The following is a 13,029-nucleotide window of genomic DNA, read 5'->3' as shown; positions in this document are numbered from 1 at the left end:
TAGTTATCGAATCGCAACGCAAACCCTGGCACATCTCTAGTATATACAGCGCAAGTGAAAATTCTTTCTCCGTGTGAAAATTCTAAACGCCATTCGCAAAAGTGGCTGCAAAAGAAAGCGAATAGCATTTACCAAGTTCTCAATAGAGTCGATCAGAATACAGACGGGACTGCTATTTGTGGTTTAATTCTAATTTAGTGTTGTCAAGTTTGAGGGAGGGCCGGAAAAGTTCCAGCCAAGCGGACGCATTGCGGCCGAAATGTCCACGCCGCTGGAGCCGGGTTTCTGATACGGTTCCCCACCAATCCGCCCCACTGGCCGACGTCAAATTCAGCCAGAAAACTTCGACGAGAATCGCATTCAGCCGGAAGACGGTCGAGCTGGCAACACTGCCGCCGCAAAATGAAGTGAATTCTCAGGAAAACCAACCCGTAAAGAAAAGCCAGGAACGTCCGCTGTAAAAGTGCCAATGCGAAACACAAACGAAGAACATCTCTGTTTCCCATTGCACATTGGCTTTTTGTTGAGTTTTGCGCAGTTTTGAAAGGCGTCGTCATATCATCATTATTATCATCAGACATTAATCATCGGTCATTATCACCGTCTTAAAATCCAAACCATCATCCGCTATTGGTTGCCATCACACACCGATCCAGTTCATCATCCCACGTTCTTGAGGAGAGTCCCCTTACTGCGGATAGCATCTTCATTGTAAACTTACCCAGTACAAGTCACACAGTTCAGGTCTGTCTCTCTCGCCTAATTGCCCAGCACTCCTCCTTATTGTCCTTGTCCGCCCCCCCCTACAGTTATGTCATCGACCGCCGGGAAGCGCAAGGAGATCTATAAATATCTCGCACCATGGCCGCTGTACTCCATGAACTGGAGCGTCCGGCCGGACAAGCGTTTTCGGCTGGCCCTTGGAAGCTTCATCGAGGAGTACAACAACAAGGTGCAGATCATCAGCCTGGATGAGGATACCAGCGAATTTAGTGCCAAGAGGTAACAATGCCGCTCCGGTACCATTGATTTACTGACAACTTTTCATTATCCATCACAGCACATTTGACCATCCATATCCGACCACCAAGATCATGTGGATTCCGGACTCGAAAGGGGTCTATCCAGATCTGCTGGCCACCAGCGGCGACTACTTACGTGTATGGCGTGCCGGAGAGCCGGACACTCGTCTCGAATGCGTATTAAATAACAATAAGAATAGTGATTTTTGCGCCCCGCTCACCTCCTTCGACTGGAACGAAGTGGATCCCAACCTGGTTGGCACCAGCTCAATAGACACCACCTGCACTATTTGGGGCCTCGAGACTGGCCAGCCACACGCCCGCGTCTATGTGGCGGGGCACGTAAAGACACAGCTGATTGCCCACGACAAGGAGGTCTATGACATAGCCTTTTCGCGGGCAGGCGGCGGTCGGGACATGTTCGCCTCGGTTGGAGCCGATGGATCGGTGCGCATGTTTGATTTGCGTCACCTGGAGCACTCGACCATTATCTATGAGGTGAGTGAGAGCCCCCCCTGACATGGAAATAGACTCAACTTGTATTTTTTTCAGGATCCTGCCCACACCGCGCTGCTGCGCTTGGCCTGGAACAAACAGGACCCGAACTATTTAGCCACAGTTGCCATGGATTCATGTGAAGTTATTATTTTAGATGTTCGTGTTCCTTGTACACCCGTTGCAAGACTGAGCAATCACAGAGCGTGCGTCAACGGTATTGCGTGGGCGCCGCATAGGTAAGAAGGATTATTTTTATGATTAATACAAGCGTTATTATTTCGATGTGGTGTCTCTACAGTTCCTGTCACATCTGCACTGCCGGTGATGATCACCAAGCACTGATCTGGGATATACAACAAATGCCACGCGCAATCGAGGATCCAATTTTAGCCTATACAGCTGCCGAGGGCGAAGTCAATCAGATTCAGTGGGGCGCCACCCAGCCCGACTGGATAGCCATTTGCTACAACAAAGCTTGCGAGATCCTGCGGGTCTGAGTCAATTTATTTTGTTGGATTTGTTTTTTTTTTGGCACTTGGCTGCAATGGCTGAACAACGCACAGTCAACGGAAACTGGAGACGAGAGGGCAGCACCACGAAAACACTTACACATACACCTATATACATATATTTGCTGTTGGTATTTGTTTCGTTTTTTTTTTTAAATTTCTGAAGCATACGTTTGCGCTAGGCTTGAGCTTCAGTTGGATCGGTTCTGTCACCGCTTCCGTAATATTTTATTTATTTACTGTCGATTGCGAAGTGGATATGGAAAGAGAGAGAGAGAAAGGAAAGGAAAGGAGTCGAAAGGATATGGACGATAAGGATCGTGTATTTTAGAGATCATAGCTTAGTTGACTATAAAAGTATATAAGTCTATAAGGTATAACCAAAACATGTATTTCTAATTGTAGTTTATTTCACACTTGACAAGGCCCAAAAATGTCACCCCTGCCCCTGCCCCCTTTGAACAAATCAATTTGAGGAGCTTTGTTTAATGTTGTAATGCTTGGCTTAGACGACAAAAAAAACAAAAAAAAAAAACCAATGGGAATATAAGAGCAAAAAAATATTTAAAACAATGTCCTACCTCGTTTTTTCAACCATAAATATTGTTACCAATCAATATTTTGAGTCAGCAGCAATAAAACATAACAAAAAATACAAAAACACAATGAGACAAACAAAAACAAAAAACAGAAAATAGACAGCTACCACAAGAAAACGCTTTTTCGAAATATTTTTACTTTTTACTTTGTTCAATTTTAATTTTTATAACACGTTTTTAAGAGAACCAAAAACAAAATCGAAAAATCGAAAACAAAAACGAAAAGAAGTAAAAACAAAAGCAAAACCATGGACTTAAGCAAATGCAAAACAAAAATAAAATGATTTAAATAATGTAAGCGAGAATACTTAAATATATAACTGAATAAAACCGAGAGGGAGTGGAGGTTGGAGATCGGAGATTGGAGATGTTGGAGACGGAATACAACTGCACACAACACAGCTAGAATACAATACTATTTAAAGATACAAACTAAAAGTAAAAAAAAAAACAAATACCGAAATATATGAGCGAGAGAGAATACAAGATTGTTGCTATATCCATTTAACAAACAAACAAACAAAAACAAAAAGAACACAACAAGGCGAAACTATGATCATTTCACAGTAAAACAGGATATACCCCCTATAAATGGTATAATAATAACTCCTCCAAATCCCCACAGGACAACAGCGACTTCTCCAGACAAAACAGCAAAACAGAAAACCAGAAGAAAAATCGAATTTTTTTATGTATCTTGTAATTTATAGCAATTTCACAGCTCAGCCACTCCATATATTCATACGAATATGTATATGTGTATACAAAATGAATATATAGTAATACTAATAACCCGAAAGGTCATGTACTGTACATACAACATGAACGAGAATCTTTTTAGCCACAGAAACAAAAAAATGTGTAACACCAACCAACAATCAGAACAAGACTTATCCCCTGATTTTGTGAAGTCCCCCCCTCCAAATCCCAGTTCGCCATTGAATCCTTTTTGATATTTATAGCCATCGGTTATATATATATATATTGTATTGTATACTGATTTGGCATTAATGGTTTCTGTGAAAAAAAAAGAGTAATACACAAAAAAAATAGGATATCAAATATTTGGAAAACACCAGCAGTTTCAGTTTCAATTATTCTCCTTAATTTGTGCTTATTTATTGCATTATGCTATTTATGTAATGGCCATGTAACTACATTTAAATATTGAATGTTTTTATAAACACGCACCCAGATACACACATCCACATCTAGACATCCCATCTGGCTGGTGGTTACTAGAAGGCCGATGGAGCTCTTTGGACGATTGATTGAGATTTTGGCGCAAAAACCAAACACAAAAATGATTGAATTGAAGGAGAAAACAAACCAAAACCGACAAATATTTCAATAAACCATTTTTAAATAATAAGCTGCTGCGTTCTAAACTATATCAAGTCCGGCAGATCAGGGGGTGCACATATGTTGCTGATGTCCACCACGCCACGGAGTTCTACCTCACCAGTTTTCTTCGGCTCTACCTTATCGCTTGGGCTGGAAACAGATAAGAAAGGGAGTTAGGATCCTGGTTTATTCGGATTATTTGAAAGCCCACCTCTGTGTCAGAGTTTTCTTGGCGCTTAGCAGCACTTCATTCACCATGAGCTTCTTCAAGGTAACCAGTAGGTGTCCTGTGGCCTGGGAACGCTGCACCAACGTTTCATCCGGCTTGACTTCTTCGTTGTACGCAATCTGGAAGATTTTCTTCTTGACAGTTACTCGGGCGTAGAAGGGCTCCACATCTACGTCAATTAATGAAGTATCCAAATGTCTGGAAAATGCAATTATTTTTATATATTTGATACCATATCTCAGCCAATTCATAACCGATCACTAAACGGATGGTTTTATAATAATTCTGGGGTGAAATACTATCAAATTCTAACAAAATCTGCAATAGAAAATTTTTATCGATTTTTTATAAAATTTTATGAGGGTTTTTCCCTTGGAAAATTTGCAAAAAATTTGACAATTTTTTTATTGCCTTATTTTGGTATAAGCTTTAAGTACTGAAAAAGCTGAGATAAGGAAGGTATGACATTCTTGGCTCGGACAAGAATTCGCTGAGTTATGGCTATATAAAGTTGGGTAAAATCCATTTTTTTAACATTCCAGATCCTAGGGGTCTAAATTCGATTTTTTACCATCGGAGAACACCATATCTCAGCCAATACTTAACCGATCCCTAAACGGATGGTTTTATAATAATTCTGGATTAAAATACTATCAATTTTTAATAAAATCTGCGATAGAAAATTTTCATCGATTTTTTATATAATTTTACGAGGGTACCCCTTGGAAAATTTGCAAAAAATTTTTAAATTTTTTTATTGCCTTATTTTGGTATAAGCTTTAAGTACTGAAAAAGCTGAGATAAGGAAGGTATGACATTCTTGGCTCGGACAAGAATTCGCTGAGTTATGGCTATATAAAGTTGGGTAAAATCCATTTTTTTTAAATTCCAGATCCTAGGGGTCTAAATTCGATTTTTTACCAGCGGGGACTATCATATCTCAGCCAATACTTAACCGATCACTAAACGGATGGTTTTATAATAATTCTGGGTTAAAATACTATCAATTTTTAAAAAAATCTGCGACAGAAAATTTTCATCGATTTTTGATAAAATTTTACGATGGTACCCCTTGGAAAATTTTCAAAAAATGTTTAAATTTTTTGAATGCCAGTTTTTGGCAAAAACATTAAGTCCTGAAAGAGCTGAGATAAGGAAGGTATGACATTCTTCGATCGGACAGGAATTGCCTGAGTTATGGCTATAAAAAGTTGGGTAAAATCCATTTTTTGACCATTCCATATCCTAGGGGTCTAAATTCGATTTTTTACCATCGGCGAAGACCATATCTCAGCCAATACTTAACCGATCACTAAACGGATGGTTTTATAATAAGTCTGGGTTAAAATACTATCAATTTTTAACAAAATCTGCGACAGAAAATTTTCATCGAATTTTGATAAAATTTTACGAGGGTACCCGTTGGAAAATTTTCAAAAAAATTTTAAAATTTTTTGACTGCCAGTTTTTGGCAAAAACATTAAGTCCTAAAAGAGCTGAGATCGGGAAGGTATAACATTCTTAGATTAGACAAGAATTCGCTGAGTTATGGCTAATCAAAGTTGGGTAAAAGCCATTTTTTCACCATTCCAGATCCTAGGGGTCTAAATTCGATTTTCTAACAACGGGGACTATCATATCTCAGCCAATACTTAACCGATCCCTAAACGGATGGTTTTATAACAATTCTGGGTTAAAATACTATCATTATTCACAAAAATCTGCGACAGAAAATTTTCATCGATTTTTGATAAAATTTTATGAGGGTACAAAATTGGAAAATTTTCAAAAATTTTTAAAATTTTTTGAATGCCAGTTTTTGGAAGAAACATAAAGTCCTGAAAGAGCCGAGATGGGAAAGGTATAACATTCTTGGATCGGACAGAAATTGCCTGAGTTATGTTTATGGAAAGACGAGGTTTTGGAAAAAAAAGCTTTTGAAAATGGACCTTTCCCAAACCCACCTATAAACCTCCAGATGAAGCAGATAGTGATCTGGTTCGTCTTGAAAATTAAAATTCAGCTTGGCCTGATTTAGATTGTATGGCCTTCCACAGGGAGCGAAGAGATGGCGTGGCCTCTTTGGTACCGTTTCCGCGGACTTTGGCTCGTGACGCTCGCGTCCAAGGCGATGCTGCCTGGCAATCTCGGTGCGGATTTCAGGACAGTGCTCGCTCTTTGACTGCCAGAAGGTCTGGATGCGTTCCTCCTCGTCCTCGATTGCGGCACACCGCTCCGCCAAAGCGCGCTGCTGGTTGGCTACACGAATCCGTTGCTCATCCCGCTCTATGGCCTGATTCGCCTGACACTGCACGATGTTGGCCCGATTGGCGACCAACTCGCGACAAGCTTGCAGCCGTTCCGAACGAGTGATCTCAACAGCATCCAAGCTCTCTAGTTGCGGCAAAGTGGCTATCACATAATTCCGGTAGTTCGGATAATCAATACACGGATTTCCTATCAAGAGCAACTCCCGCAGGTTGATGTTGCCTTTTAAAGACTCAACGGAGGTCAAGTGACCAATAAAATTTAGAGTGAGATCTAGTTTCTTGAGAGATTCGCAGCCTTCCAGGTTCTCGATACGCTCGATGTTATTTATGGCAGCATTCAGGTACTCCAAGCGCTTTAGTTTGTGCAGATTTTCCAGGCGACCAATGAGATTGGATTGCAAAAGGAGAATCTTTAGCTCCCGGCACCAGTTTCCGATGTGTTCGATCTTTTCGATGTCCTCCTGGTGCAGCGAGACCTCCTCCAGGGTGCTGATGAGCCGCTCGTTGTGCTCGGCCTTCTTGCGAATCAACTCCTCGGTGACTAAATGTACAAATATTTTAAATAATATATTTTATAATAGTTTCAACTACTCACTGCGAACCATATTGGATGGTTGTTATGCTGAAGTGGGACTATTGCCTTGAAAATAACAGTCTACGCCGTTGCTAGGCAATCGGTAGATACGTCATTTGATGGCCTACTGTTTTCCCCAAGTCATTCTGTATTGTTTTGGTCCCATTCCTACCTTGGAACTGCATTTCGTTGAACTCATTGAATGGATATGCATATGCATATCGATTGCGACGTCACTAGTCGTTCCAGGAGCGGATTTCTCCGTCCAGTGAACAATATGAAGCCTATCCTACCTTTATTGTCAGACAGTAAGGGTGTTAAGAAGTCACCACTTGGCTACCCACTGCAAGATGCAATATTTATTTGTATTTTATGCAATAGTTGTGCTGATAAAGTAGCTGCCGTCCAATAAAATCACTTAAGACCTGGTGATAATGAACATCTTCCGGGTGCGAAACCCGGCCTGTTTTTCGGCTCGAATTTCTCTTTCGGCATTCCGCTCCTGGACTAGCGAGAGAAATCTAATCAGCTGAATTACAATTAAGTAGTGGAACTATCGAATTAATTGCGTCGTGTTGTGCGCCGGCCAGTTTGTCTAGCGATTGAGCGGCGGCCAGACAGAAAACACAGCTTGATAATACACATACGTACATGTGGTCACGATCTGACAATGGGAACCGACAAGGATAATGATATATTGCGTCCACTCAGCGATAGCGAAGTAGACGAGCTGCTCGCTCTGTACAAGACCAAGTTCGGAGTCCAAAACTTTCACTATCTGCTGTTTTACAATCAGAGAAAGTGGGATCGCCAGCTGGACGAAGCCAAAATTAGTCGCGATGATCCGGATTACATATCCCTGAGGAAGCAGTTCTTCACTCATCGCCGTGGTGACTTCCGGAAGTGGGGAACGTACGTCAGTCTCCACCGGGACATAGTCCAGAGTGTCTCCTTTTTCAGTTGGCAACCGGACGGCTGCCCCGAGATGTGGGAGTGCCTGGAGCAGACCAATCGCATCGAATGGACTCAGGGTGCCCTGCTGACCAATGTGGATCTAGGATTCTGTGACCGGGTCAAGACGCTGGCTCAGAAACGGGGTGTCTTGGAGATGCAGCCGCGTCAATGTTTCGGAATGGTCTTGAGCCACGAGGATGCGAGGAAGGCCGAGGTGCCGGAACTGCTGTCGGAGTTCGATATCCGACGGCTCACTGACGAGGACGCGGCCATGGTTCACTCCATTTGGCCGAACAAAGGTGAGGGATCCTTGGCCTATTTACGGGCTCTCATCCGCTTCAACCATACGTTGGGAATCTGTCGGAGTGATACGGGCGAACTCATTTCCTGGATCTTCCAGAACGATTTCTCCGGCCTTGGGTAAGATCCGCAAGATATTGTATTCGGTGGCCTAATCCTTAACGTTGTTTCCAGCATGCTTCAAGTCCTGCCCAAAGCGGAACGACGAGGTCTAGGTGGCCTCCTGGCAGCTGCCATGACTAAGCGGATTGCCAAGAACGAGGAGGTGACTCTCACCGCCTGGATCGTGGCCGTGAACTGGCGGTCGGAGGCTCTTCTTAAGCGCATAGGCTACCACCAGGCCGTGGTCAACGAATGGATCAAGCTGGTGCCCCTGACATCCTCGTAGAGCTAGGAACTCTCATCTCATCACCATCACTGGGCTGGGGCGGTGCTGGATTTACCGCTGGAATGGAATACTAACATTGGGTTGGGTCAAGAAGCACACACACATAGAGTCAGATTTGCATTTTCTGTACATCTGTACACCTTAAGGTCTAATTAAATCAGAAACTAATTCGAAACCAGGGGCCAAATGGAAATGGAAATTTGATGACCCGAACTACTTTTGTACACACTCTGATACGATATCGAAAATAAAATTAATTAGAATCATTGCTTAGACTAACTACACATAACTAACTTATAAGCTGAAGAGGTAATCTAAGGTGACGAGAAAAAATGATGCAGTGAAGCCTTTGTATAATCCTTAAGTATCCTTCGATCAAGGTCCTTGATGATGGCTCCACTTCCTTGGACGTAAAGAACTCCAGTTTCTTACAGAATATTCCTATACCTGTAGCTTTTGTGGAATGCAATATCAAAAAAAAAAACAAGTATAAAACAAAGATGCCGCCATGGATCCAGGGATAGAAATGCTGGCTACGTGTTTACCAACACTGTCAAATGGAAGCGCAGAAGCTGGTCACACAGGAGCTATCCTTACATTAAATGGCTACTTTATTCAAAAAATATTATTACAGAAACAATACTAGGCACATTAAATGGCTGTGTCCACCTCGTGGTGTTCCAGATGCTTCATATATGCCAGGAAGCAGGTCCAGCACAGGCTGCAGGCGCTGATGAACGGAACACGATTCCGCTCCGGGATTAGCGTGAAGTTTATGGTGGCCACCAGGGGCCAAACCGACAATGCCACCTATGGAGCGATAATAATAACATAAGATGCAACGAGGAATCTTCTTCTATAGTTGACATACCTTGTATGTAGGTAGGAACTTAATGCCGACCTCGGTCACAGCTTCCTCCACCGTCTTGGACTCAAGGAGACTCATGAAAAAGTAAAAGCATGTCATAGCACCGGGCGTATAGGATATCGTCTCCACCGCCGCTTTGATCACTCCAGTTTTAAAAGATGTCTGCGGCCACATGGCGCTGGAGACCTAGGGGACCATCAATAAGTTTATATTGCTGGTGGAATCACCACTTACCTTGACCCATCCGTAGAGTGTTGGAGCCACGAAGAGTCCGCCATACATGCTAAAGCGCAAGACACGCCACCAGTCATAGGTACCTGAAAGACTTGCGAGAATGGACCTCCTCCTAGCAGAGACCAGCAGCAACTACTCACCCCAACTCCTGCCCTCCACTGTCTGCTGGATAAGGCTGCCCGTGGGCCAGATCAGGCTGTATGATATCATGCCACGCATTATGGGGTATCGGGTGACGAGCGCCTTGAAGTTCTGCCACAGCAGTGGGGCTGCCATTGCAATCTCGGCCTGCGGAATCACAATCGCGAAGTATGCATCTCATTAACATGGATAATTCAACCACCTGCATGGCCAGCTCGAAGGCAGAGTATAAATGCGGGTCCCACCCATTGGCCCCATAAATACCCAGCTCCGTTGGCGGGTCGTGCACATAGATCCCGACATGGCTTCGAGTGCACGGCTCGCGTTGTGCCTTCAGGTCTCCTTCGTCTTGGCTGCCGCATTTAAAAACGATGGAAAAATCGTGAATGGAACCACCGCGGCGCCCGGCGAGTTTCCCTTTGTGGTCTCCCTGCGTCGTTCGAAGAGTGGCAACCACTCCTGCGGCGCCACACTGCTCAACTCCTACTGGGTACTCACAGCCGCCCACTGCGTCCGAGGATCTAAGCCAGAGCAGGTGGATGTGCAGTACGGCAGCCAGCGGCTGGTGCGCAACACCACCCAGCTGGTGAAAGTAGCTGCCATCCACGTGCATCCTGGCTACGATCCCCAGAACAAGTATGTCCACGACATAGCTCTTCTTCAGCTAAAGGATTACGTTTCCATGAACAAGCGGGCCCAACCGGTGCGTCTCCCCGAGCCTCGTCAGCAAACACCTGGAAATGCTAGTGCTGTTCTTGCGGGATGGGGTCTAAATGCGGTATGGGCTTAACTTGATGGCTTTAGAAAGTCCTCTTATACCTTGTCCTGTTTTAGACTGGCGGCGTGGTGCAGCGAAATTTGCAGAAGGTCAACCTCCAAGTCTTTAGCGACCAGGAGTGCAGTGAGCGTCATCAGGAGCAGCTGCATTCCAGTCAGATCTGCGCCGGTGTGCCCGAGGGCGGAAAGGGCCAGTGCAGTGGCGACTCCGGAGGACCCTTGCTGCTAACCAGCTCGGACACCCAAATTGGAATCGTATCCTGGAGCATTAAACCGTGCGCACGACCACCGTTTCCCGGAGTATTCACGGAGGTGTCGGAATACGTCGATTGGATTGTGACTACCGTGGGCAGCTCATCCACCCCGTCGTCGCTATGGGTCGGGCAACTTGTAGTGGGACGCTCGCCACCAGCCCTCACCTAGGCCTAGGAATGACACTTCGTACACCCCACAATTAAATACCTCTGCATACAATATATATATCTATCTCTATCTAATTCAACAATTGGCCTAAAGAACAACAAACAAGGAATTTGGATTACTTAAAGCGAGGCTACTGCTTGACGGCCGGCGTATTCTCGTGGCGGGATTTCATGTAGGCAAGAAAGATGGTCCACATCAGGCTGCATATGCTCACAAAAACAACGCGGTTGTGCTCCGGCACCAGCGAGAAATTGATGGTCTGCAGGAAGGGCCAGATGCAGACTCCCACCTGGATGGGTGTATGGATAAGTAATGAGCAATGTGCGGGAGGTTAATGGAGCAGGTTCTGCAAGCAGCTTACCTTATACGTGGGCGGCGCCTTTTCTATCGTTTCTTCAATGGCCTGGCTGAAGGTCTTCATCTCCAGCAGGCTCATGCCCATGAAGAAGCTGACGCACGCAAAGGGTCCGTAGGAGAGCTGCTCAGTGACGGCCTGAAAATGTTGCGATGAGCTTAAGCTTGTTTCCCCCGAGCTGATGGCGCCCTTACCTTGATGATGCCGGAGCGCAGGTTGGTCTTCGGCCACATGGCGCTGGTGAGTCGCACCCATCCGTACAGAGTGGGCGCCACATAGAGGGATCCAAAAAGACTGAACCGAAGAGCCCGGGCCCAATCATAGTCCCCTGTGTTTTAGCATTGGATGAAGGCTGGGAGGTGAAGGAGGAGGTTCAGATGCCACGACATGATGCTTGTACTTACGCGGACTCTTGCCTTCTATCGCCTGCTGGATCAGACATCCTGTTGGCCACATCACAGCATAGGTGAGCGCTCCCCTGGCCATGGGATGGATCTTCATCTTGCCGGCTCCCTGAATGCGGAACAGAGATGCCTGGATAAACTTAACCGACTGCGGCACCATATCCCGAAAACTGTTTAAAGGATCTAAGTCAATTCCCTGTCCAACCTGTATCCTCAACAGCAATAGCAACAGCACCGCCAGCGACAAACAAAACTAAAAACGGCCCAGCCAAGGTCAGAGTCTGCGAGGAGGGGAGCTGGCCATGGTCAAAGGCTAACGGGTTGGTGGGATACTTGCTGTGTTCTCTGACTGCTTGGATCGGCACTTGATCGCGGTGGATGCCGCACGAAAACTAAAAGTTCCTCCCCCCTGAGGCAATTTCTAATTTCGAACATGGTGAGCAACATGCGAGGCCCACTCCGAGTGCATCAATATGCACGAACCAGTCCAATGCATTCTGTTTGCAGGGGAAAAACCTCTTTGCGCCGATATTGACCCTCAAATGTGACGGCAGAGCTCTCCGAGAGTGCGTGTCATCTGGCGGAAGTGTTCTCACAAGGACTTTATGTAACAGAGCCAGAGGGGAGGGCGACCACCGCTCGCTCTTCCCCAAGATTTCGCATGAATGGAAAATAACGGCACGTTTGGCGCAACGCCAGTCATCAAGCAAACAGATTACGTCGCTCGTAAACTAAAAACTAACAAAGAGCAGGACCGTATAGGCTGTTGTTGTTGGTACGTTGCTGTTGTTGTTGCTGTTGGCGTTGCTGGGGCTTCTACTTACTTGGCGGGGTGGGGACGGGGAATTTGGAAATGTATATGGGGGCCTGGACTAGCCTTAGTCTAACTTATTAAAATCCTAATTTGTACTGTGGTTGTGCGGGGCTCCACATCTCGCGCCCGCCGTCATTCGCGTAACTAGCGATAAAATCCAAACAGCCGTGTTTTGCTAAAGTCAGCTGCTTGTCATTATCGCCAGCATTTCCAAGCTTACTGGGTGGGGGTGGTTGGTGACGGCCCCAGCAGCCGGGCTTTTTATTTTTCGAGTAAATGGTCACTCTAATCCGCAAACTGTTGGATAAAAGCGCCGGAAACAAATT

General features: G+C 45.0%; 6 protein-coding genes across 7 annotated transcripts; 3 read left to right on the top strand and 3 right to left on the bottom strand.

The window, feature by feature from the left end:
* The first annotated feature begins 7 nt into the window (after nt 1-7).
* On the top strand, nt 8-2,695 carry wap (DDB1 and CUL4 associated factor wap). Its single transcript, XM_017237568.3, has 5 exons — nt 8-744; nt 810-1,002; nt 1,061-1,520; nt 1,575-1,756; nt 1,819-2,695. The coding sequence occupies exons 2-5, from the start codon at nt 812-814 to the stop codon at nt 2,015-2,017; spliced, it is 1,032 nt and encodes a 343-aa protein (XP_017093057.1). The 5' UTR covers nt 8-744; nt 810-811; the 3' UTR covers nt 2,018-2,695.
* A 1,015-nt stretch (nt 2,696-3,710) lies between these two features.
* Nucleotides 3,711-7,283, bottom strand: tilB (touch insensitive larva B). The gene is made up of 4 exons (XM_017237523.3): nt 7,067-7,283; nt 6,166-7,012; nt 4,184-4,399; nt 3,711-4,122 (listed from the first exon to the last, which is right to left on the bottom strand). Exons 1-4 carry the CDS (start codon nt 7,074-7,076, stop codon nt 4,017-4,019), a joined length of 1,179 nt encoding a protein of 392 aa, XP_017093012.2. The 5' UTR covers nt 7,077-7,283; the 3' UTR covers nt 3,711-4,016.
* Nucleotides 7,284-7,594: 311 nt separating this feature from the next.
* Nucleotides 7,595-8,966, top strand: LOC108122768 (uncharacterized). Its single transcript, XM_017237524.3, has 2 exons — nt 7,595-8,419; nt 8,474-8,966. The coding sequence occupies exons 1-2, from the start codon at nt 7,716-7,718 to the stop codon at nt 8,685-8,687; spliced, it is 918 nt and encodes a 305-aa protein (XP_017093013.2). The 5' UTR covers nt 7,595-7,715; the 3' UTR covers nt 8,688-8,966.
* Nucleotides 8,967-9,277: 311 nt separating this feature from the next.
* LOC108122772 (uncharacterized) lies at nt 9,278-12,701 on the bottom strand. The gene is made up of 5 exons (XM_017237528.3): nt 12,227-12,701; nt 9,930-10,077; nt 9,790-9,872; nt 9,559-9,741; nt 9,278-9,497 (listed from the first exon to the last, which is right to left on the bottom strand). Exons 2-5 carry the CDS (start codon nt 10,063-10,065, stop codon nt 9,339-9,341), a joined length of 561 nt encoding a protein of 186 aa, XP_017093017.1. The 5' UTR covers nt 10,066-10,077; nt 12,227-12,701; the 3' UTR covers nt 9,278-9,338.
* Nucleotides 10,163-11,185, top strand: LOC108122769 (trypsin-1). Its single transcript, XM_017237525.3, has 2 exons — nt 10,163-10,708; nt 10,765-11,185. The coding sequence occupies exons 1-2, from the start codon at nt 10,163-10,165 to the stop codon at nt 11,128-11,130; spliced, it is 912 nt and encodes a 303-aa protein (XP_017093014.2). The 3' UTR covers nt 11,131-11,185.
* LOC108122771 (mpv17-like protein) lies at nt 11,183-12,908 on the bottom strand. Of its 2 annotated transcripts, XM_017237527.3 has the most exons (5): nt 12,714-12,908; nt 11,890-12,059; nt 11,680-11,813; nt 11,492-11,623; nt 11,183-11,419 (listed from the first exon to the last, which is right to left on the bottom strand). In XM_017237527.3, the coding sequence occupies exons 2-5, from the start codon at nt 12,047-12,049 to the stop codon at nt 11,261-11,263; spliced, it is 585 nt and encodes a 194-aa protein (XP_017093016.1). In that variant the 5' UTR covers nt 12,050-12,059; nt 12,714-12,908; the 3' UTR covers nt 11,183-11,260. The 2 variants fall into 2 exon arrangements, with proteins under 2 accessions (XP_017093016.1, XP_043065787.1); XM_043209852.2 differs by lacking the exon at nt 12,714-12,908 and having other exon boundaries at nt 11,680-11,837; nt 11,890-12,031.
* Between the last annotated feature and the right edge of the window lie 121 nt (nt 12,909-13,029).

This window comes from Drosophila bipectinata, chromosome XL (assembly GCF_030179905.1).
Source record: "Drosophila bipectinata strain 14024-0381.07 chromosome XL, DbipHiC1v2, whole genome shotgun sequence".
Taxonomy (NCBI): Eukaryota; Metazoa; Arthropoda; class Insecta; order Diptera; family Drosophilidae; genus Drosophila; species Drosophila bipectinata.
The sequence above is the reverse complement of the archived record's forward strand: the minus strand, read 5'-3'. Positions and strand labels throughout refer to the sequence as shown.

What these genes read in the sequence shown, in the direction of transcription:
- LOC108122768 (XM_017237524.3), top strand. Translation starts at nt 7,716, where the DNA reads ATGGGAACCGACAAGGATAATGATATATTGCGTCCACTCAGCGATAGC. An exon ending in AACGATTTCTCCGGCCTTGG is followed by an intron (nt 8,420 to 8,473) that starts GTAAGATCCGCA and finishes CGTTGTTTCCAG; the next exon opens with CATGCTTCAAGTCCTGCCCA.
- wap (XM_017237568.3), top strand. Translation starts at nt 812, where the DNA reads ATGTCATCGACCGCCGGGAAGCGCAAGGAGATCTATAAATATCTCGCA. An exon ending in AGCGAATTTAGTGCCAAGAG is followed by an intron (nt 1,003 to 1,060) that starts GTAACAATGCCG and finishes TATCCATCACAG; the next exon opens with CACATTTGACCATCCATATC. An exon ending in ACTCGACCATTATCTATGAG is followed by an intron (nt 1,521 to 1,574) that starts GTGAGTGAGAGC and finishes TATTTTTTTCAG; the next exon opens with GATCCTGCCCACACCGCGCT.
- tilB (XM_017237523.3), bottom strand. An exon ending in CTTCATCTGGAGGTTTATAG is followed by an intron (nt 4,400 to 6,165) that starts GTGGGTTTGGGA and finishes TGCATTTTCCAG; the next exon opens with ACATTTGGATACTTCATTAA. An exon ending in AAGAAAACTCTGACACAGAG is followed by an intron (nt 4,123 to 4,183) that starts GTGGGCTTTCAA and finishes ATCTGTTTCCAG; the next exon opens with CCCAAGCGATAAGGTAGAGC.
- LOC108122769 (XM_017237525.3), top strand. Translation starts at nt 10,163, where the DNA reads ATGCGGGTCCCACCCATTGGCCCCATAAATACCCAGCTCCGTTGGCGG. An exon ending in CGGGATGGGGTCTAAATGCG is followed by an intron (nt 10,709 to 10,764) that starts GTATGGGCTTAA and finishes GTCCTGTTTTAG; the next exon opens with ACTGGCGGCGTGGTGCAGCG.
- LOC108122771 (XM_017237527.3), bottom strand. Translation starts at nt 12,049, where the DNA reads ATGGTGCCGCAGTCGGTTAAGTTTATCCAGGCATCTCTGTTCCGCATT. An exon ending in GATAGAAGGCAAGAGTCCGC is followed by an intron (nt 11,814 to 11,889) that starts GTAAGTACAAGC and finishes GCTAAAACACAG; the next exon opens with GGGACTATGATTGGGCCCGG. An exon ending in TGCGCTCCGGCATCATCAAG is followed by an intron (nt 11,624 to 11,679) that starts GTAAGGGCGCCA and finishes CAACATTTTCAG; the next exon opens with GCCGTCACTGAGCAGCTCTC.
- LOC108122772 (XM_017237528.3), bottom strand. Translation starts at nt 10,065, where the DNA reads ATGGCAGCCCCACTGCTGTGGCAGAACTTCAAGGCGCTCGTCACCCGA. An exon ending in AGTGGAGGGCAGGAGTTGGG is followed by an intron (nt 9,873 to 9,929) that starts GTGAGTAGTTGC and finishes CAAGTCTTTCAG; the next exon opens with GTACCTATGACTGGTGGCGT. An exon ending in CACTCTACGGATGGGTCAAG is followed by an intron (nt 9,742 to 9,789) that starts GTAAGTGGTGAT and finishes ATGGTCCCCTAG; the next exon opens with GTCTCCAGCGCCATGTGGCC.